General features: G+C 28.3%; 1 protein-coding gene across 2 annotated transcripts in view; it reads right to left on the reverse strand.

The window, feature by feature from the left end:
• Window positions 1-11,887: 11,887 nt before the first annotated feature.
• Window positions 11,888-21,007, reverse strand: part of LOC142331024 (receptor-binding cancer antigen expressed on SiSo cells) — a 29,026-nt gene continuing 19,906 nt past the window's right edge. For both annotated transcript variants that reach the window (XM_075376608.1, XM_075376618.1), the window contains exons 4-5: window positions 17,856-17,972; window positions 11,888-15,889 (exon numbers count right to left, since the gene is read on the reverse strand). In XM_075376608.1, coding sequence (XP_075232723.1) covers window positions 15,701-15,889; window positions 17,856-17,972 — 306 coding nt within the window. In that variant the 3' untranslated portion in view covers window positions 11,888-15,700. The remainder of the gene's footprint in view (window positions 15,890-17,855; window positions 17,973-21,007) is intronic.

Consider the following 21,007-nt stretch of genomic DNA (forward strand, 5'->3'; position numbering starts at 1 on the left):
CTAATCAGTTCTAATCACAGCAATTCTATTACTTGTATCACTCCCAGTACTTGCTGGAGCAATTACAATACATTCTTTGACCCTACAGGAGGAGGGGATCCAATTCTTTATCAACACTTATTCTGATTCTTTGGACATCCAGAAGTATATATCTTAATTCTGCCAGGATTCGGATTAATTTCACATATTATTATTAACGAAAGAGGAAAAATAATAACATTCGGACATCTAGGAATAATTTATGCAATACTAGCAATCGGTATTTTAGGCTTTATCGTATGAGCACACCATATATTTACTGTAGGTACATTTATACACATTTACATTGATACACGAGCATACTTCACTTCTGCAACTATAATTATTGCAGTACCAACAGGAATTAAAATCTTTAGATGAATGGCTACAATACAAGGAATAACAACAAAAAAAATCACCTCAAATAATCTGATCCATGGGATTTGTATTTCTATTCACTATTGGAGGATTAACGGGAGTAATTCTAGCCAACTCATCAACTGACATTATCCTACACGACACATACTACGTAGTAGCTCATTTCCATTATGTTCTATTAATAGGAGCAGTCTTCGCTATTATAGCAAGAATTATTCACTGATTCCCACTAATAGCAGGTATAAGAATAAATAAAAAATGATTAAAAATTCAATTTTCAACTATATTCCTCGGAGTAAACCTAACATTTTTCCTGCAACACTTCCTAGGACTAGCAGGAATGCCACGATGATATTCAGACTAACCAGACAACTACATAACATGAAATATAATCTCATCGATAGGATCATTGGTTTCAATAATTAGAATTATAATATTTATATTCATTATGTGAGAAGCAATAGCATTCAAACGAATCACAATCTTCAAAAACAATAAATCGTCCTCAATTGAGTGATTTTCTATTACACCCCCCTGAACACTCATTAACTGCCATTAGTATCAAAACCATTCTAAGAGTGGCAGAAAATTGCCATGAACTTAAAATTCATTAATAAATTAAAAAATAATTTCCTTAGAAATCTCATCATGAATAAAATTTAATATAATAAATAGAGCTAGACCAATTATAGAACAATTAATAAATTTCCACGATCATAGTATAAATAATTTTGTTATCTATTACACTAACAGTAACAATTATAATAATAACAATAACAAAAAATAAATTATCAAATAATATACTAACAGAAAATCAAATAATAGAAACAATCTGAACAACAGCACAATAGCAGATTCAATTTACGGATCATCATTCTTTCTAACTACAGGGTTCCATGGCATTCACGTAATCGTAGGAACAACCTTTCTTGCAATCTCAATAGTACGATGCATAAAAATACACTCCTCGACCAATCATCACCTCGGACTAGAAGCAGCAATCTGATACTGACACTTTGTAGACGTAATTTGATTATTTCTCTACCTATCAATTTACTGATGAGGAAAATAAAATCAATCTTTTTAGTACAAAAAGTATAATTAGCCTCCAAATAATAGATTAAAAAAATTAAAAAGATAATCAAAATTACATTAACAATAATATCACTAAGCTCAATTATTATTTTAATAATAATCATCACAATAGTAATCACAAAAAAAAATAAAATAAGACGAGACAAAAATCCACCATTTGAATGCGGATTTTCCAAAATATCATCAACATGAAAATCATTCTCTACACACTTCTTTTTAATTGCAACCATCTTCCTGATCTTCGATATCGAAATCTCAATAATTATACCCATATTTTCAACAAAAATAATAAATATAGACGAATGATTAATTTCTTCAACAATTACAATCACAATCCTAATTCTAGGACTTATACATGAATGGAAAATAGGAATACTAGAATGAAGAAATTAAGGAGAGTAGTTAAATATAACATTTACTTTGCAAATAAAAATGATTGAAAAATCAATTTCTCTTAAGTGGAGTAAAGAAGTAAAATTACAATTAATTTCGGCTTAATATTAAGGATAATCCTCATACTCAAGTTAACTGAAGCTAAAAAGAAGCTATTCACTGTTAATGAAAAAATTGATAATATCCATTTAAAAGAATAAAAAAAAGGAGCCGCTAACTACCTTTATTCTTTATTTAAATTTAAATTAAAATTTTATTTATTTAAATTTATTTAATTTATTTAATTTTATTTATTTATATTTTTTTTTCTTTATTTAAATTTATTTAAATCACTTTATTCTTATTTATATAGTTTAAAAAAACAATACACTTTAAATGTATAAATAAATAAATTTTATAAATATCCAGAGAAAAAATTCATAATAACAATTTCAATGTTAGGCTTTAAATTAAGTTATCCGAACCAAAAAAAAAAGTAAAACCTAAGAATATTTAAAGTAAACCTGTCTATAAAAACCTAACCACCTCAAAAAACCAATTAAACCACCTGAAACAAAATATTCTAATCAACCAACGTCAACTAATCCATAACTAAAATAACAAAAATTAAAAAATCGGTTCAAAAAAAACCAGAAGAATAAAAACCTAAAAACATATAGAACTAAAAAAATAAAAATAGATCAAACCAAAATAAAAATATAAAAAACTTAATATATCAAAAAAATAAAATAAAATTAGCCTAGGAATTAGCCTAAAATCAAAAGGCAGAATAAAAAAAAATCATCCTCAAATAATCAAAACATAAAAGAACCTACAAATAAACAAGAAAAATATAAAAAAAGAGAAATATTCATATATAAACTGTAACAAAAATTAATATAAGGAAAAAAAAAGAATCAGAAGAAAACAAATTAACAAATTAAATGCAGACTGTAAATGAAAGTAACCCCAACAAAAAAAAAAAGAAAAAAAAAAGAAATTCTATAACTAAATATTAAAAAAAATTCCAAAATGAAATCCCTTGAATAAAATCCAGAAAAAAAGGGAAACCCACGCAAACAAATTAAAGAAACAAAAAATGCTGAACTTACATAAGGACACTGCTTAACCAGCCCCCCCATAAATCGGATATCCTGACTACCTAAAAAACAATGAATAAAAATTCCAGAACACAAGAAAAGTAATGATTTAAACAAAGCATGAATTAACAAATGAATAAAACAAAGAGATAACGACCCAAGAGAAAGAGTAAAAAAATATAAACCCTAATTGTCTCAGAGTAGAAAAAGCAATAATCTTCTTTAAATCATTTTCTAAACAAGCAGCAAACCCGGATAAAATTATAGTAATTAAAGAAAAAACCATTAAAAAATAAATATCACAAAAATAAATAAAATAATTAAAACGAATAATTAAATAAACACCAGAAGTTACCAAAATAGAAGAATGAACTAAAGAAGAAACAGGAGTAGGAGCTGCTATAGCTGAAGGTAACCAGACACAAAACGGGAACTGAGCACTTTAATAAAAGAAGCAAACAAAACTAGATAAACCAAACTCATAAAATCATCATTAAAAAAATTAATATAAAAAATATAATGGAAAGAACCAAAATTAATAAATAAACCCAAACACAAAATTAAAAATACATCACCTACACGATTCATTTATAAAGTAATAAGACCAGAATATAAAGAAACTCTATTTTGATAATAAATAACTAAACAGTAAGAAACTAATTCAAGACCATCTCAACCTAATAACAAACAAATAAAATCAGTTATTAAAATAAAAAAACCATACTTAAAATAAATAAAAAAACAAAATAATAAAACCGAACTAAACTTAACTCACCCCTTATATAACCAAGACTATAGAATAGAACACAACCTCTAATTAAGAATACAAAAGACATAAAAAAACAAGAAATTCAATCAAAAAAAAAATTAAACTCATAGAAAAAGAATTAAAAAAAAAAATAACCACTCAAAAAAAAAACAAAATCATATTCAAACAAATAAATAAAAAAAAAAAGAGAGAGATTGTAGCAGAAAAACATAGCCTATCCTCAAAAAGATCTTTGACATCACAAATCAAAATTTTTAATTAAAATAAATAAGCAAAATAAAAAAAAAACAAATCAAACATTACATAAAAAATAGGAAAACAATGAAGAAGAAGAAGAAGAACATAAAATTCACGAACACAACAAGAATTAATTAAAATTAAATCACCCGAATACAAACCGTGCTGAGTTAAAGAAAAAAATTATTACTCTATAACAAGCAGAAAAAAATAAAATAAATATTAAAAAAATAATTGAAAAATCTCCATCTTAAAATAGAAATAATAAGGCAAATTTCAGAAAATAAATTTAATCTAGGAGGACAAGACATATTCATAACACAAAATAAAAATAAAAAAAAACTAAGTGAAGGTAAATAATTAAGTAATCCCTTAACAAGAAAAAATCTTCGTCTTCCCAATCGATCATAAATAATACCAATAAAAAAAAAAGACCTGAGGAAAGAAAGGCATGAGCAACTATAAAAGACAATGAACCAATAAATCCAAGACCAGTCATATAAATAATCCACAAATAACCAAACTTATATAACAAACAGAAGAATAAGCAACAAGAACTTTTAAATCTCTTTGAATTATACAAAATATTCTAACAAAAAAACAACCAAATAAACAAATACTGACAAAAAAATAACCATAATTAAATATAAAATAATAAATATAACCTAAACAACGAATAAATCCATAACCCCCCAACTTTAATATTACACCAGCTAAAATTATAGAACCTATAATAAAATTAAAAAATTAAAAAAGTATTAATAAAATTAAAAAAGTAGGAGCCTCCACATGAGCCCTGGGTAACCATAAATGAAACCCAAATAAAGGAAACCTGATCAAAAAATAAAATAAAATAATAAACATCAAATAATTATTCAATAAAAAATCAAAAAATAAATAATTAAAATAACCATAAAAACTATTTAAATAAAAAATTCTGAATAAAAAGGGGAAAGAACCAAAAGAGTAAAAAATTTTAAAAAATCCTGCACTTAAACTCTCAGGCTGATACCCCCATCCAAAAATTAATAAAAATAAAGGAATTAATCAACACTCAAAAAAAAATAGAAATAAAAAAAAATCAATAACAATAAAATCCAAAAATAAAAAAAATAACAAAAAATATAAGCCTTAGACAAAAGGTCAAAATAATAATGTAAATAGACAGACAGTAGAACAACAAAAAATATATGATACCCTATCAATTATAAAAAAATAAGAAATAAAAAAAAAGCAAGCCCACCAAATATACGAATCAATTATTTAAAACACAAAAAAGGATTAAAGAAAACAAAAAAAAAATAAATTTTAACATAAGGTCAAGCTATCTAAATAATCTCTTCTAGAATTACGAATTCAAAAAACCAATAAAGAAAGTCCTAAAACCCCATCACAAACCCCAAACACCAAATAGATAATTAAAAAATAATAATCAAAATCGAAATAACCCATAAATCCAAAAATAAAAAAAAATAATAAAGTAATAAATATTCAAGTCCTAAGAGACAAAAGAAAATGCTTACGAACAAATAAAAAAATAATTAATCTAAAAAAATAGCCAAAAAAATAAATAATTATCATAAGTAAAGTTTAGGATAGTTTAAAAAAAAACAATGATCTTGTAAATCATAATTTAAAAAAAAATTTATCTAAACAAAATCGGTAAAGAAAAAATCATCTTTAGTATCCAAAACTAATATTTTATATTAAAATACTTACTGAATTTTGACAAAATACATAATTTTATCAAATATTATTATATCTCCAATACTAAAACACCCCATATCACTAGGATCAATACTAATTTTCCAAACAGCCTTAATGTGCAGAAACAATTCCACAATAATTAAATCATCATGGTACCTTTATATTATATTCTTAACAACAGTAGGAGGACTAATAATTATATTTATATACATATCAAGAATCGCATCAAATGAAAAATTCAAACCAAGAAAAAAAATTTTTTTAATATGAACACTAGTAATATTAACCTCTATTGTTATTAGAAACATAGACCCAACAACAGAAATAACTACTAAACTCAATGAAATAAAAGAAATAATAACCGAATTAACTGAAGAAAAATCAACAAGAAAATTTTTTAGAATATATAAAATAAACATTACAATTACAATAATATTTATCCTAATTATTACAATAATCTCAGTAAATAACATTGTAAGAACATTTGAAGGACCATTAAAAAAAACTTATGTTTAAATCCGTACGTAAATTAAGACCACTAAATTCCTTTTTAATTGATCTACCAAGACCATCAAACATCTCATTATGATGAAACTTTGGATCACTACTAGGAATATGCTTAATAATTCAAATTATTTTAAGATTATTCCTAGCAATACATTACTCACCAAGAATTGATAAAGCTTTCAAAAGAATTGTACACATTATATGAGAGGTAAATTACGGATGAATAATTCGAAATATCCACGCAAACGGAACATTATTATTCTTTATTTTAATTTTTATACACACAGGACGAGGAATATATATTCATTCAAATAAAAAAAAAAACATGAATGTCCGGATCAATAATTCTTTTAACATTAATAGCAACCACATTTATAGGATATGTTTTACCATGAGGGCAGATATCATTCTGAGGGGCAACAGTAATTACAAACTTAATCTCAGCAATTCCTTACATAGGAGAAATAGTAGTACAGTGAGTATGAGGGGGATTTGCTGTATATAACCCCACGCTAAACCGATTTTTTACATTTCACTTCATTATACCTTTTATTTTATTAATAATAGTAATATTACATTTAATATTCCTACACGAATCAGGATCTTCAAACCCACTAGGTATAAAAAACAACATCGACAAAATTCTGTTTCACTCTTATTTCACAACCAAAGATATTTTAGGAATAGTAGTAACAATAATAACTTTTATAATAATAATAATTAATACAAGGCCATTCATCACTATTTTTTTTTTTTGTCTTCAGTCATTTGACTGGTTTGATGCAGCTCTCCAAGATTCCCTATCTAGTGCTAGTCGTTTCATTTCAGTATACCCTCTACATCCTACATCCCCAACAATTTGTTTTACATACTCCAAACATGGCCTGCCTACACAATTTTTCCCTTCTACCTGTCCTTCCAATATTAAAGCGACTATTCCAGGATGCCTTAGTATGTGGCCTATAAGTCTGCCTCTTCTTTTAACTATATTTTTCCAAATGCTTCTTTCTTCATCTATTTGCCGCAATACCTCTTCATTTGTCACTTTATCCACCCATCTGATTTTTAACATTCTCCTATAGCACCACATTTCAAAAGCTTCTAATCTTTTCTTCTCATATACTCCGATCGTCCAAGTTTCACTTCCATATAAAGCGACACTCCAAACATACACTTTCAAAAATCTTTTCCTGACATTTAAATTAATTTTTGATGTAAACAAATTATATTTCTTACTGAAGGCTCGTTTAGCTTGTGCTATTCGGCATTTTATATTGCTCCTGCTTCGTCCATCTTTAGTAATTTTACTTCCCAAATAACAAAATTCTTCTACCTCCATATTCTTTTCTCCTCCTATTTTCACATTCAGCGGTCCATCTTTGTTATTTCTACTACATTTCATTACTTTTGTTTTGTTCTTGTTTATTTTCATGCGATAGTTCTTGCGTAGGACTTCATCTATGCCGTTCATTGTTTCTTCTAAATCCTTTTTACTCTGATCACTATAGATCCAGAAAATTTCCACCGTATTAGTAATTTCACGTATTATTTAGTTATGTTTGTGACTACCTATATAACCCTTTTAGAAAGGGTTATATAGTAGTCACAGCTTTTGGTAATAAAAAAATGTTATACCAGTTCTGTTTAAAAATCAATACCAACATATTAAACAACTGACCATCCCATATTTGTCTGACTAGTTTAGTTAACTGGATGATATCACTAGTTGTATTAGCTGTTAAGCATGTGATCCACTTTTGGTTTGAAATTTTATCAGACTAAGCCAGATTTGGACCTGTAACCTCTGGATTAGAAGATGTATACCTTAAATTACCATAGACATATGCTTTAGTGTTCTAGCCTTCAATTTTTATTAAAACTAAACTATGACTATTTTCTCTACTATGTAAAACATATGTACACCATACTTTTATTTTATCACTATATTTTTCCCCACCCACTTCATACGTCATGAATATCACATTAAAAGTTGTGAAGAAATACATTTTTTATAAAAGATAGTAAATTATTTATTTATGACAATAAAATTTACACATAATTTATACTATCTTTCTTGCAAAAGCTCTCTATTTAGCCGTTACAAAAACCTTAGTGTTAATCCTAATCCTTCTACCAGTAGTAGTTTGGCATGTATAAAATAATGAATGTTTTTCAACCATTTATATTTTTAATTACATTTTCTACTGTTAATTTATTTATTGTTATATTTTTTTAAATATTAGTTTTGCCCACAAAGCGAAATATATATTTTATTAGGTGACAAGTTCTCAAGGAACGATCAAATTAATTCGTTTGTAAAAGATCAACGTGTACATAAATATGTGCTTAAAGAAACTCTCAGTAGCAACTTCTGAATTGTGAATTAATTTTTTCATTCAATACATTTACCTTAATATTATTTATGCGTTTGTATTTAAATAATTAATATCGGCTTTAAAAATATCTATATGTATCTTATAATTTGTTTTTATACTTATAGTTTATCTTACATTGACATGATCTATATAATGTATCTACCGATCAGAATAAAGATTAATTTTATTTTATAAATATATTTTAATTTAAAAATTTATAAAATTATCTTAAAAAGCACATTTATAAAATATAGTTGAACTTGTATGATAAAAACAAACAGCTATTGGACATTACTGTCTTGCTCTTTCAGCAACAATATTATGAAGTACAGCAATCGGGTTGAAAACAATCTCTCATAACAAAATATGACATTTCTAGTATATTCCGTACGCCAACGCGTTTCACCACGTTTTCATTCACACGTACAGTTTCAAATACGTTATTGATCGCATTATGAAGTAAAACGCAATAAAAAAAATCCCTATATGTAATTTTCCCTAGTTTAATTTCTTGCGAAATTTTTTAACTTTTGCAAATTTAGTTGATCTCAAAAATATGAGTAATTATGGGAAAAAAGATTTAAAATTTGTAATATTTTCGTAAAAGTTTACTGTTTAAAAAATCATATTTCAATTCAGTATTGAGAATAAGGTTTTAAAACTTTCTGTAAAACAGTATTTTTGTACCTATACATAAATAAATTTTGTTTTTTACTGTCTAATAAACGCAATTTTGTAGTATGAAACGTTTTCCAATTTTTATAATACAGTATATCTTGTACATTCATCCATAGCTGTATTCAAACATATAAACCAGAGCAGTTTAGAAGGGTGTGGTTGTGTTTTATATTTAAATTTGTTATATTAAAAACGTGTTTATTAATTCCCAACCCCGTTTTTTAAACTTAAAAAAAGGTTTCTAACATGTATGCACTTGCATGCACATTTATGTAATATCTAATAATACATTATATAATTGGAATAATTACATCACACCATGCAAAAACTGTCAGATAAATTTATTGAATGAGTATGACTTTAAAACATTATCACAACTATATTTCATTTTTCTTTGTTCCATTCTCATTTATTATTATTATTTTTATCATTGCTATTATTATTATTTACAGCGCATTTTAATTCTTTCGTTTAGAAAAAACTCAACAAACCCTGATATTATGCATACGAGAGTATAAAATTTCTAAGAAAACTACTACTTTCCTTGATGGATTCTATTCTACTGCTAGTGTTATAACGAATATTTGTTACGTACGTAAAGGATTACGTATATAAACAACACGAATATGTATTGCTTATCTACCAGCTCCTTCATTATAAATCGGGTAATGGAAAACCTTTCTTCCAATCTTATTTTTTCATTTAAAAAATATAGAATATTTTATACATAGTCAATTATAAAAAAAAAGAATCTAAAATAAAAATAACACGAAATATTAAAACCCTTTATTCAGATATCTTGAATAAAATTTATATTTTTTTTTATTTTTTATTAAAAATCTGATTTGGGCATCACATTGTTTCCTTTTACGCCTATTAAATTACATATACACTTTTTTTTTTTAAATGAAAAGTACGTAAAATTTTATTTCAATAATAACTTCAGATTTTTTTACTAAAGGCGCAGAAATCAGGACAAAATCATTTATCAGCTGATATTCGCTAATAAAGCGTTTCTGAACCTATTTTTATACTTTCTACTTTATTTTCACCAGTAGAACATATATACCAGAGCAGTTTAGAAGGGTGTGGTTGTGTTTTATATTTAAATTTGTTATATTAAAAACGTGTTTATTAATTCCCAACCCCGTTTTTTAAACATAAAAAAAGGTTTCTAACATGTATGCACTTGCATGCACATTTATGTAATATCTAATAATACATTATATAATTGGAATAATTACATCACACCATGCAAAAATGAAAATGGAGCATCGGAATTTAGACCAACATTGTGCAATCAAGTTTTATGTTAAACTTGGGGAACCCGTGAATGTAACCTTTGAAAAGTTGAAATAGACCTATGGGGAACATTGCTTATCAAGAGCACAAGTTTTCCGCTGGCACAAATCATTTTTGGAAGGCCGAGAACACGTTGAAGATCAATCTTGCTCAGGGAAACCTTCAACTTTAAAATCTGACAGAAAACGTTGAGTGTGTGAGGGTTCTTGTGAGATCAGACCGTCATTTAACAATAAGGATGATGAATGAACAGTTAAATTTAAACACTTTCACTGTACATCAAATTTTGACAGATGATTTGGACATGCGAAATTAGTGCCGAAAAACCTCACAACGGAACAATAGGACAATCAAAGAAACGTGTGTGTTGATCTTCTTGAGAGGATTGACAATGACCAAGAATTCTTCAATCGTGTGATCACAGGTATGAATCCTGGATTTTTTAGTATGATCTTGAAACAAAGTGAAGAGTGGCACACTCAATCATCTCCTGACCGAAAAAATGTTGAATGAGCAAATCAAAGATCAAAATCATGCTGATTTGCTTTTTTGACAGTAGGGGTATCGTGCATAAAGAATTTGTTCCTCCAGGACAAACTGTCAATCAAGTGTTTTACAAATGTGTCCTTGAAAGGCTCAGGAAAAGAGTGATTCGCGTGAGACCAGACATTGCAGACAAGTGGATGCTTCATCATGACAATGCCCCGTATCACACGGCCATTTTCATCACAGAATTTTTTACCTCAAAACGCATTCCTACGGTTCCTCAACTCCCATATTCAACTGATTTGAGTCCTTGTGACTTTCTCCTCTTCCCGAAATTGAAACATGTCTTAAAAGAACGTCATTTTGGAATGGAGAACATTCAAAAGATTGTGGCTGACCAGTTAAAAGCCCTACCAGTTGAAGCCTTCCAGCGCTGCTACCAGGAGTGGGAACGACTGCACCGGTGTAGTAAAAAGTAAGTTGGTAAGTAAAACGTCAGTCTCATTACTTTTCTTACACACCTCGTAGATTATGCTAAAATATTTATTTACTAGATTATTACATTAGATTGTTTTATAAATAATTTTAGCAAAATCTACTGCTTCACATCTACCTCAAAACTGAGATCACATATATCTTTTGATGTTATCAAGTGCATCACTCGTATACAGGTTCTTATAAAACTGCTTTGCATTTTTTTTCTTTATTCTATTGGAATTATATGAAACAGTGATTTGGGTCAGCTTTTTTGTGATTAGTGATTTTATATGATCAGTACCTGATCATATAAAAAAGTCTAAGTCAGCTTGCAGTTTTTTGTCTGGTATATGACACTAGTTTAAATATGATATAAAAGACTTAAATCCTTTTCACAATCTTTTTATTTATTTAAACATTAATTTTGACAAAAAGTGCAACATATGAAGTACATCAAATACTAAAAAAAAAAAAAAAGTTTCTTTTAGTTGTTCTTATGTTAATATTTTGTCATCAAATAATAAATTGAGACTTATAAAAATACCTAATACCTAATAAAAATACTTTTAAAAAGAAAAGATAAAATTTAATTTTACTTAAGTTGGTAACCAGGAATTTTTAATAGCTACTTTTATAGTGAATATTATCAAAAGTAGTTGCATTCCTTTGTGTAGTAATTTGCACATGTGTTTTTAAAAATAATTTGTTTATTAATCATAAGTCACTTATTTTATAAAACATTTACAAACAATCAAGTAAAACATTTTATTTATCTCATCAGTCTTTTATAATTACAGTTTTGATTTATATAATTTTATCTCTGTTTAATAGCCATCCAATTATAATAACCTCAAGAATAACATACTTCATTCTTTAGTGTACAGTTTAAGAATTATTACTACTGAATTTTTAACAATGAAAGACTAAGGAAGGATGATAGTGGACAAAGCATTGAACAAAATACATTCTACAGGAAATAAACGTAAGAACTAGAATAGTTTGAAGTTTCTTACTTATATCTTTTTCACGTGCAATATTTAGAAAATTCCCCATTTGTAGAAATGTGAACTACTTCTTAGCAAAAATTAATTTCCCAGACTTCCAAAAGATATAAAAAATTTATAGCTAAGGAAATAATAAAAAGATAATTTCAATGAGTACTATTTTTATTAGGATGTTTTGTCCACTCTAGTTGGGTAGGAATAATAATAAAACTTAATTACATAAAAATAAACTCATTGTAAAGTTTTTTATATGTAAATTTCTATACATTGTTTTTTACCATCAATAGGAAAGACTAATTCATTTACTGACTCAAGAAGTTGACTATTTTGTTATCGTAATAATTCAGCAGAATGTTGTTCATATTATTTTTCATATTCAAAATACTTTAAACATTCTAGTTTCAAAAGGAGAAATAATTCCCATAATTCCATGATCTGATAGGTATGCATTTGCAACATCAATCCTTCCAAATTCAGAGAATTCTTCATGTAATATTTCTTACAAGGGTCCTTTCATCCGAAACATCATTGTAACATATATAAATATGATATAAATAAGTAAATACATACTCACGCGCACACCTTAAACCTTATTTAACCTAATAAACCTTTTTCATGGAACATGGCATGAAATGCCATGTTCCATGAAAAAGGTAACTTTCAGGAACATGGCATTTCATGCCATGTTCCTGAAAGCAATGACTGATTTTCTCCACTTCTGTATAATTAACAGTTTTTTTAGTAGCTGGTCACACAAATATCAAATGTGACATTGAACGTGCTTTTAGAGAAAGAAAGACAAATAAAAAACAGTTCTCATAAATCATCCTCCCAACTGGTAACATTTGGTAAGAGGAAGGCAAGAAACATCTATGAAATGACATAAGATGTTTTTTTTTTTACATTGCTGGATTACTGAAAAGTATCTTAATGAAGAGGGGGAACCTTTTAAATTGTACAATATTTACTGGTTGCATTATTTTAAGTCACATTACCAAAAAATTCTCAAGATTTTTTAAAAATACAACTGACAATTTTACAACATTCAAACATCCTGAAACAATGAAATTATAGTGATTATTTTTATTAATATTACACATTGAATAACACTCTTAAAATAGGACTAAACCCAGTAGTTTTAATTTTACTTTACTGTATAACCTAAGTAGCTAATAATATTAATATAATATTTTTGATAGTTTTAAATAAAAAATAATTTAGTCAGAAGGACTTTAGACAAAAAGACAACAAATTTTTATGACAAAGGGACTAAATTGGTACAGAAAAAAAATCATAAATTCTTCTAACAAATTAATAAATAATAAAATACTTATTAGTCATAAAGATAAATATTGAGCGTATGAAATAGAATAAATTACCACTAATCATTTTTTTTTTTTGAGAACTTTTAAAGCAATTTCTTTCTATTGAAAAATACAGATTTTTGGCTTAGGTCTCTTATACCAGACATCAACAATATTAAACTTACACAAAAAGCACATGCTTCATTTAGTTTGTTAATGAAGCATTTTAAATTATATTTTTTTCTTCTAGTTCAATGATTGAATATTATTTTGTTTATTGCAACATTAAAATGTTAAATTTCTTAAAATATTATTATTGTACATGATAGATTTTGCTTAAGTCCTTATTAGTTAACATCACCAATGAGCTGATATTTTTTATATTGTATTATTCCATTGTGAAGGAAAATGTTATATTCACTGGTTTATTTCAACTTTTATGTCAGTTTGTATTCATTTATTTATATTTCAATTCTTATATAATGCAATTACTATAATACCTTATGCAAAACTATTTATATTTCAACAGCCTTTCAGCATCTAAAATAGAGTAAAGTAAAAGAGTTTACTAAAAGAAATAGCTTAGGGATTATTATGCTTAATTATAAAGCTTTATGTTAATAATTAAGCAATAATAGTTATTTTTAATTATTTAACTTTTTAGAAATTACTTTAAAATTTATAAAAATTTGAAGACATTAACCTACGAATTTAATATTATTTAAAAGGATATACCCAAAAGTACATTTTAAGTTCAAATATATATGGAAAAAATTAATAAGTGAATTGCACGCTAACATTTTGTTGCAAAACACTACTGAAAAAATAAGTAACTGGTGCTTATCTCTTAATACATAACCATGAACCAATTCCAGACCTATAAATAATGTTCACATACAATCATTTGGCTTAGTTTTCATTGTATGGTTTTTGTTCTTAAGTATATTTCCCTTACTGAGCAAAGATTATGTGTATAATCTATTTCCCACAGTAAAGGGTACATTAATTTGTTAATTATACTAGCTATTGGTTTTACTTACGATTGCGACAAATGTAAAGAATTTAAAGTGCAAGAGGGACACATCAAAAGTTGCTTTCTCTGGGAATAATGATGATCATTATATAACCTCTGTGGTGAACAAAGTGAAACTGAAACTTGTAGGACTGAACTTCACCTGCATTTCAGTAGGTTTGGCTTGCTGATATGTAATAGTCAACTCTGAAGAAAACAACAGAAAATTATTTAATTCTTATTTTCCTCAAGCTCATCATGGGATGCTTATTATTCTTGGAAATGGCTATATTTTTTTTAGGGATGGGAGTTCTTTGTCTTTTGTCATATCACCTCCAATTATTACTGTTATGATCCTCTTAATATACATAAGTACAGTATTATACAAACCAGATTGTTTTTATTCAGTAAGAAAGATAAAATCAAAAAATTAGTTGAGTTTATGTTGTCCTAACTCTGTTATTTACTAACTCTTTTAGTAATTTCAGTCACACTGAACTACAATTATATTGTTTTTTTATACGGATGAGATGAAGTTTGCAGGGTGTGAAAAATTCCAAGCTTAAAATCTAGAACCTTCAAGCCTTCCAAAATATATTCAAAGATGTTACTGCTCAGCCACAGAGGTTGGCAGATCAACCAACATAAACACATTACATAATCCTAAAATCATAAGTGCCAGAAAACTAATCTGGATTGTAATCTCTATTTTTAATACATCTAAATAACCAATCGGCTTAGAAACTGATGTTTAAATTATAAACTAGAATTTCTTTCTTGAAATGAATCACTACCTTAAAATTCACAGTATTATAGAAAAGATACTTTTGTAAACATTTTTAGGTAGTACCACAGAAAATCATAAGCCACAAAATAGCGTCAGCTTATACGAGAGCCTAATGTTTTTAACTGTTCTCTTTCAGTTCGTTTTTTTGCCTGTTCAGCCAATCTCCTTTCGCGCTCCAGCCTTCTCTTTTCTCGAACCATTTCTTCAGGATTCCATTGTTCTGCTTCTTCCCAACTACCAGTTCCTTCTCTCTCTTCCCAACAACCAAGTTCTGTATCCGGCTAAAACACAGTAGAATAAACAACTTAAACTTACAAAACTAAATAAAATCATCATATAAATGGAAAACATGAAACATGAAACTAGTTCTCATGCACATGAGAACTACATGAATGGAAAACATTATACATTATAATACTTAAATTCAACATACTAAGAATCAATAAATAAATACATGAATATAATTTTTTATGTAATTTAAACGTTGCTGCAATTCAATACTGTCATTTATTTGTTCTATTGAAAAGAGTTGTTTCCATGCTTCTTTTCATCTACAAAGTTCAAGCATTTGAGAATATGTTTTCAGTATGAACTTTCAAATTTTTAATTACTCCTTGGTCCATGGGTTGTAATTTAGCAGTTGTATTAAGGGGAAAACAAGCTTCCATCAGTCAATTTTTGTTCAAATGAACTAGGAGGGTCGGGCAATTGTCCACAAAAAGAAGTACTTTTCAATGTTGTTTGGTAATTCATTCATCAAATTTAATTGGCCTATTTAATTTAAGTGGCCTGTGACAATTTTGGAAAATACATGGAGGAAAACTTCAGAAACTATATCATAAAATGTTGAAGAATATGAGAAAGGAGAAACACTGTCCCTTAAAGTTTATCAAAGATAAGGAAGGTGGACTGCTGACCCATGACCTCATAAGGGAGATCATGATTAGGTAAAAGTGAGTATTTTGAGAAGCTGCTGGGGAATGAAGAAGTTGTGAGGAGATGCAGGAGGAACCAGTGAGAGAGGTTTTGTCAGATTTTGTTTCTACAGAGGATGATATTAGGGAGGATGAGCTGAGGATAGTGCTGAGAAAGCACAGAGTTGGAAAATAGTCGAGACTTGGCAGAATTTTTCCAAAAATTATAAAATATATGGCTCCTGACAGAGACAAGTTGCTGTTGAGAGTTTGAGGCTAGCATGGAGACTCAAGAAAATTCCTGAAGCCTGGGAAACTTCCATAATAATAATAATAATAATAATCCTTCTAAATGTCAGAAGGTGACATTTTGTCAACTTAATATTTAATGTTATACTAGTTGGCACCCTAAAGAATTGCATGCACAGAGAAAGGAATTGTTTCAACACTCCTACCTGACGCGCTTGGTGATATAGAATGTTTTTGTCTAGCAGAACATTGTGGGCTATATTATAGGGCTACTCTCATTCTTTCTATATTTTCTGAACTGTTTATGGATGAAAAGAATTCTTCTTTGGCAATGCAGTAATTCCAGTTTCCTATGATTTAAATTATTAGGCATAGTGAAACTTCCATTTCCTTCAATGCTAAAACAACCCTCTAAACTTTTGTTGGATTCAGTAGCTGAATCACTGTTTTACAAAAAGCAATCAACAGCATACATATGAGCAACAAACACAGCTCACCTAGCCAACGTTTCATGACGACTGAAGATTTTGGATTGCTGAACAAACCAACAATAAAAACATTGTGCTATCTATTAATGGAAAGTTTTTGGAGCCAATTTTAAACCGTCTAATCAATCCTGCCACTGTATAATTCTACACAAATCCAAAACTACAGAACAAACAAAAAATGTTATGCTGGAGAGGAAGTATTCATTGGAACCTTTTGAACAAAAGTTTGTTTTGAACAAATGATACAGAATGTAAAGTGAATTTCAAATTCAATAATAAATTAAAATTAACAAAAACTCAAAAGGAATAAACCCCACATAAAATATAAGAGAACATCAAATGCACATGTTTTGAAAAGACACTAAATAGAACTTTTATACACTAAATGCCATATACTGATGACTAATATATTAAATATTAATGTTATATTAATAATCTTGCAAAAAAATTAAAAACAAAGAAAGCAAAATAAAATGTTCAGTTTAATCTAATTCACTGTTATACAGAATATTTTAATATTACAAATTATATTAATATTTTATATTATGTAAACTGAACACACAATATATTATTAAATAACAACTAAAATGTCTCACCAATGGAACAGCATCTTGAGTAAATGTCAAACGAGATGACACTTCTGTTGCTGAAACCTTGTCAAACTCATTTTTCACTAAAATTTTTTTCTGTCGAGTAATTTGAGGGGTCATATCCTGCAAAAAAAAAAAAAACCATAACACATAAACATGTAGTTGACTAGGTCATGGCACCTCATACAACCAAACGATTTTTAGTGAAACAAGTAACCCACTGTAGCAGCAAATTGTTTACTTTCAGTTTGCTAGGTTACATTTGTAAATGCGTTTATTTAGATTACATCCATATTCTATTTAAATACACATTTAAATGAAATAAATTATAAAGATACCCATAATGATTATAATCAAAGCAGCTGATTAATAACACAGGTCAATAAAATTAAGGAATTTGAAAGTTGTTTGTAATCTGATAACTGATTTTTGTTATTTTTTGCACTGATTTCAAAAATGGCTATTGTTTTTTTTTCTATCATGTAAGAATTTTTCACAATACTAAAAAAAGAAAATGGAAAAAAGGCATATTGTTCAAGTATATGTATTCCTCGTACAAAACATTTATTTATAAAAAAAGTAATAAAGGGTTTTTGTCCATTTTCTTACCGCTACAAAGATTTTTACTGCCTTTTTCTTTATTTCAACAATTCTCAGGCCACATTTTCTGCTGTAGTCAGCTTGCAGATCGTCTCTATTGATGCACCAAGAGTAGACTGCAATCATGTTCATATTCCACCTTCCCTGATATCTGCGTTCCATTTCCTTTATATCTTGATGAAATCTTTCACCCTGTTCTTCACTTACAGCACCAAGATTTTCGGGAAAGTAATCAATATGAGAATGCAGAAAATGTACCTTCAAGCTCATGAACAACTCAAATCTTGGAATTTCATTAGCATGTTTTCCACTGCAGACTTAAAATTTGGGTCCTTATTGTTCCCAAGAAATTTGTTTATGACTTCTTTAAATGCTTTCCATGCTTCTTTTTCAATGTCTTCTATTTTAGTTTGAAAGACTTCATCTTTAAAAGGTTTTTGAATATCTGGACCACTGAAAACACCTTCTTTTACTTCGGGTTCTGACAGTTGTGGAAACTTATGTCACATGTATTTAAAATACTTTCCTTCTTTAGATAGAGCCTTTACAAATTGTTTCATCAATTCCAGTTTGATGTCAATTGGAGGTAAAAGGACTTTCCGTGAATCAACCAAACTTTTCCGTATTACATTTTTGCTCCCAGGTTCTAATAATACCTTACTTGGCCATTCTTTTCTAGTCTAATGTTCTTTCTTGTCCCAGCTGTCCTATTCACACAAGAAGCAAGGATATTACTATTCTTCTTGGTACCCAAAAAGAATAGTAATTACTTTTAGGTCACTTCTAAATTCTAGTAGCATTCTTTCAGACACAAGGAGTGTCCTACCCAACACTGAAGCATATTTGTTGCCATCATGAAGAATAACAGCTTTGAGGCTTCTTTTGGATGAGTTAATAAACAACGCCTCCATTCCTTCACATCATACTTTATGTTCAATTGCTCCATTACACCAAGAACATTGTTATAATAAATTAATCTTCAATCTTCATTAAAGTATGGAGTAAAAATATTTTCTCTGTTTCTGTACCATGATAAAGAAGTGCCAGGGACCAGTAAGTTTTTTTCTTTTAATCTAGATTCTAAAGGTTCTGCTGAATTTTTAGGAAGACTTAAATCTCTGAATAAGTCATTCAGTTTATGCTATGAAAAAAGTTGTTCGGAACTACCACAAGTAAAATCATCATTATCATTGTCACAGACATCATCCTGTGACTCTGTTTTAGAGTTGTTCAGTATATCTTCTAGTATTTCTGGAACTGAAGGTACAGGTAACCAGGGCCGTGAGGTACAGGGCATATTGCTGAATAACAATTTGGATACACAATTTCTTTCTTACTTTTTAGATTGAACTCTTGTAGATTACAAGAACAAAAGTAGCAATCATCACTGTGATTTTGTGGTTCTCTCCAGATTATTGGTACTCCTAATCAAAAAGACTTTTTCTTATTTTTTGTCCATTTGCGTAGCGCTACTACACAAGTAGAACAAACTGTGTAAGGGACCCACATTTTATCTTGGTCACCAAATTTTACCCCAAAATAGGTGTAGTCCTATTCACACAAGAAGCAAGGATATTACTATTCTTCTTGGTACCCAAAAAGAATAGTAATTACTTTTAGGTCACTTCTAAATTCTAGTAGCATTCTTTCAGACACAAGGAGTGTCCTACCCAACACTGAAGCATATTTGTTGCCATCATGAAGAATAACAGCTTTGAGGCTTCTTTTGGATGAGTTAATAAACAACGCCTCCATTCCTTCACATCATACTTTATGTTCAATTGCTCCATTACACCAAGAACATTGTTATAATAAATTAATCTTCAATCTTCATTAAAGTATGGAGTAAAAATATTTTCTCTGTTTCTGTACCATGATAAAGAAGTGCCAGGGACCAGTAAGTTTTTTTCTTTTAATCTAGATTCTAAAGGTTCTGCTGAATTTTTAGGAAGACTTAAATCTCTGAATAAGTCATTCAGTTTATGCTATGAAAAAAGTTGTTCGGAACTACCACAAGTAAAATCATCATTATCATTGTCACAGACATCATCCTGTGACTCTGTTTTAGAGTTGTTCAGTATATCTTCTAGTATTTCTGGAACTGAAGGTACAGGTAACCAGGGCCGTGAGGTACAGGGCATATTGCTGAATAACAATTTGGATACACAATTTCTTTCTTACTTTTTAGATTGAACTCTTGTAGATTACAAGAACAAAAGTAGCAATCATCACTGTGATTTTGTGGTTCTCTCCAGATTATTGGTACTCCTAATCAAAAAGACTTTTTCTTATTTTTTGTCCATTTGCGTAGCGCTACTACACAAGTAGAACAAACTGTGTAAGGGACCCACATTTTATCTTGGTCACCAAATTTTACCCCAAAATAGGTGTAGTACATTTTTTAACAAAATCTGTAATATTTCTTTGCTATTTCTTCACCACAAACTCCCCGCAAATGTAACAGAAGTTATTACATAAATTAGCACAACCCTTTGAAGCCATTTTGAAATATAAAAACACAAGAACAGCATAAATAAAATAACTTCAAAAAATGAAAG

Source organism: Lycorma delicatula, chromosome 1 (genome assembly GCF_047948215.1).
Source record: "Lycorma delicatula isolate Av1 chromosome 1, ASM4794821v1, whole genome shotgun sequence".
NCBI classification, from domain to species: domain Eukaryota; kingdom Metazoa; phylum Arthropoda; class Insecta; order Hemiptera; family Fulgoridae; genus Lycorma; species Lycorma delicatula.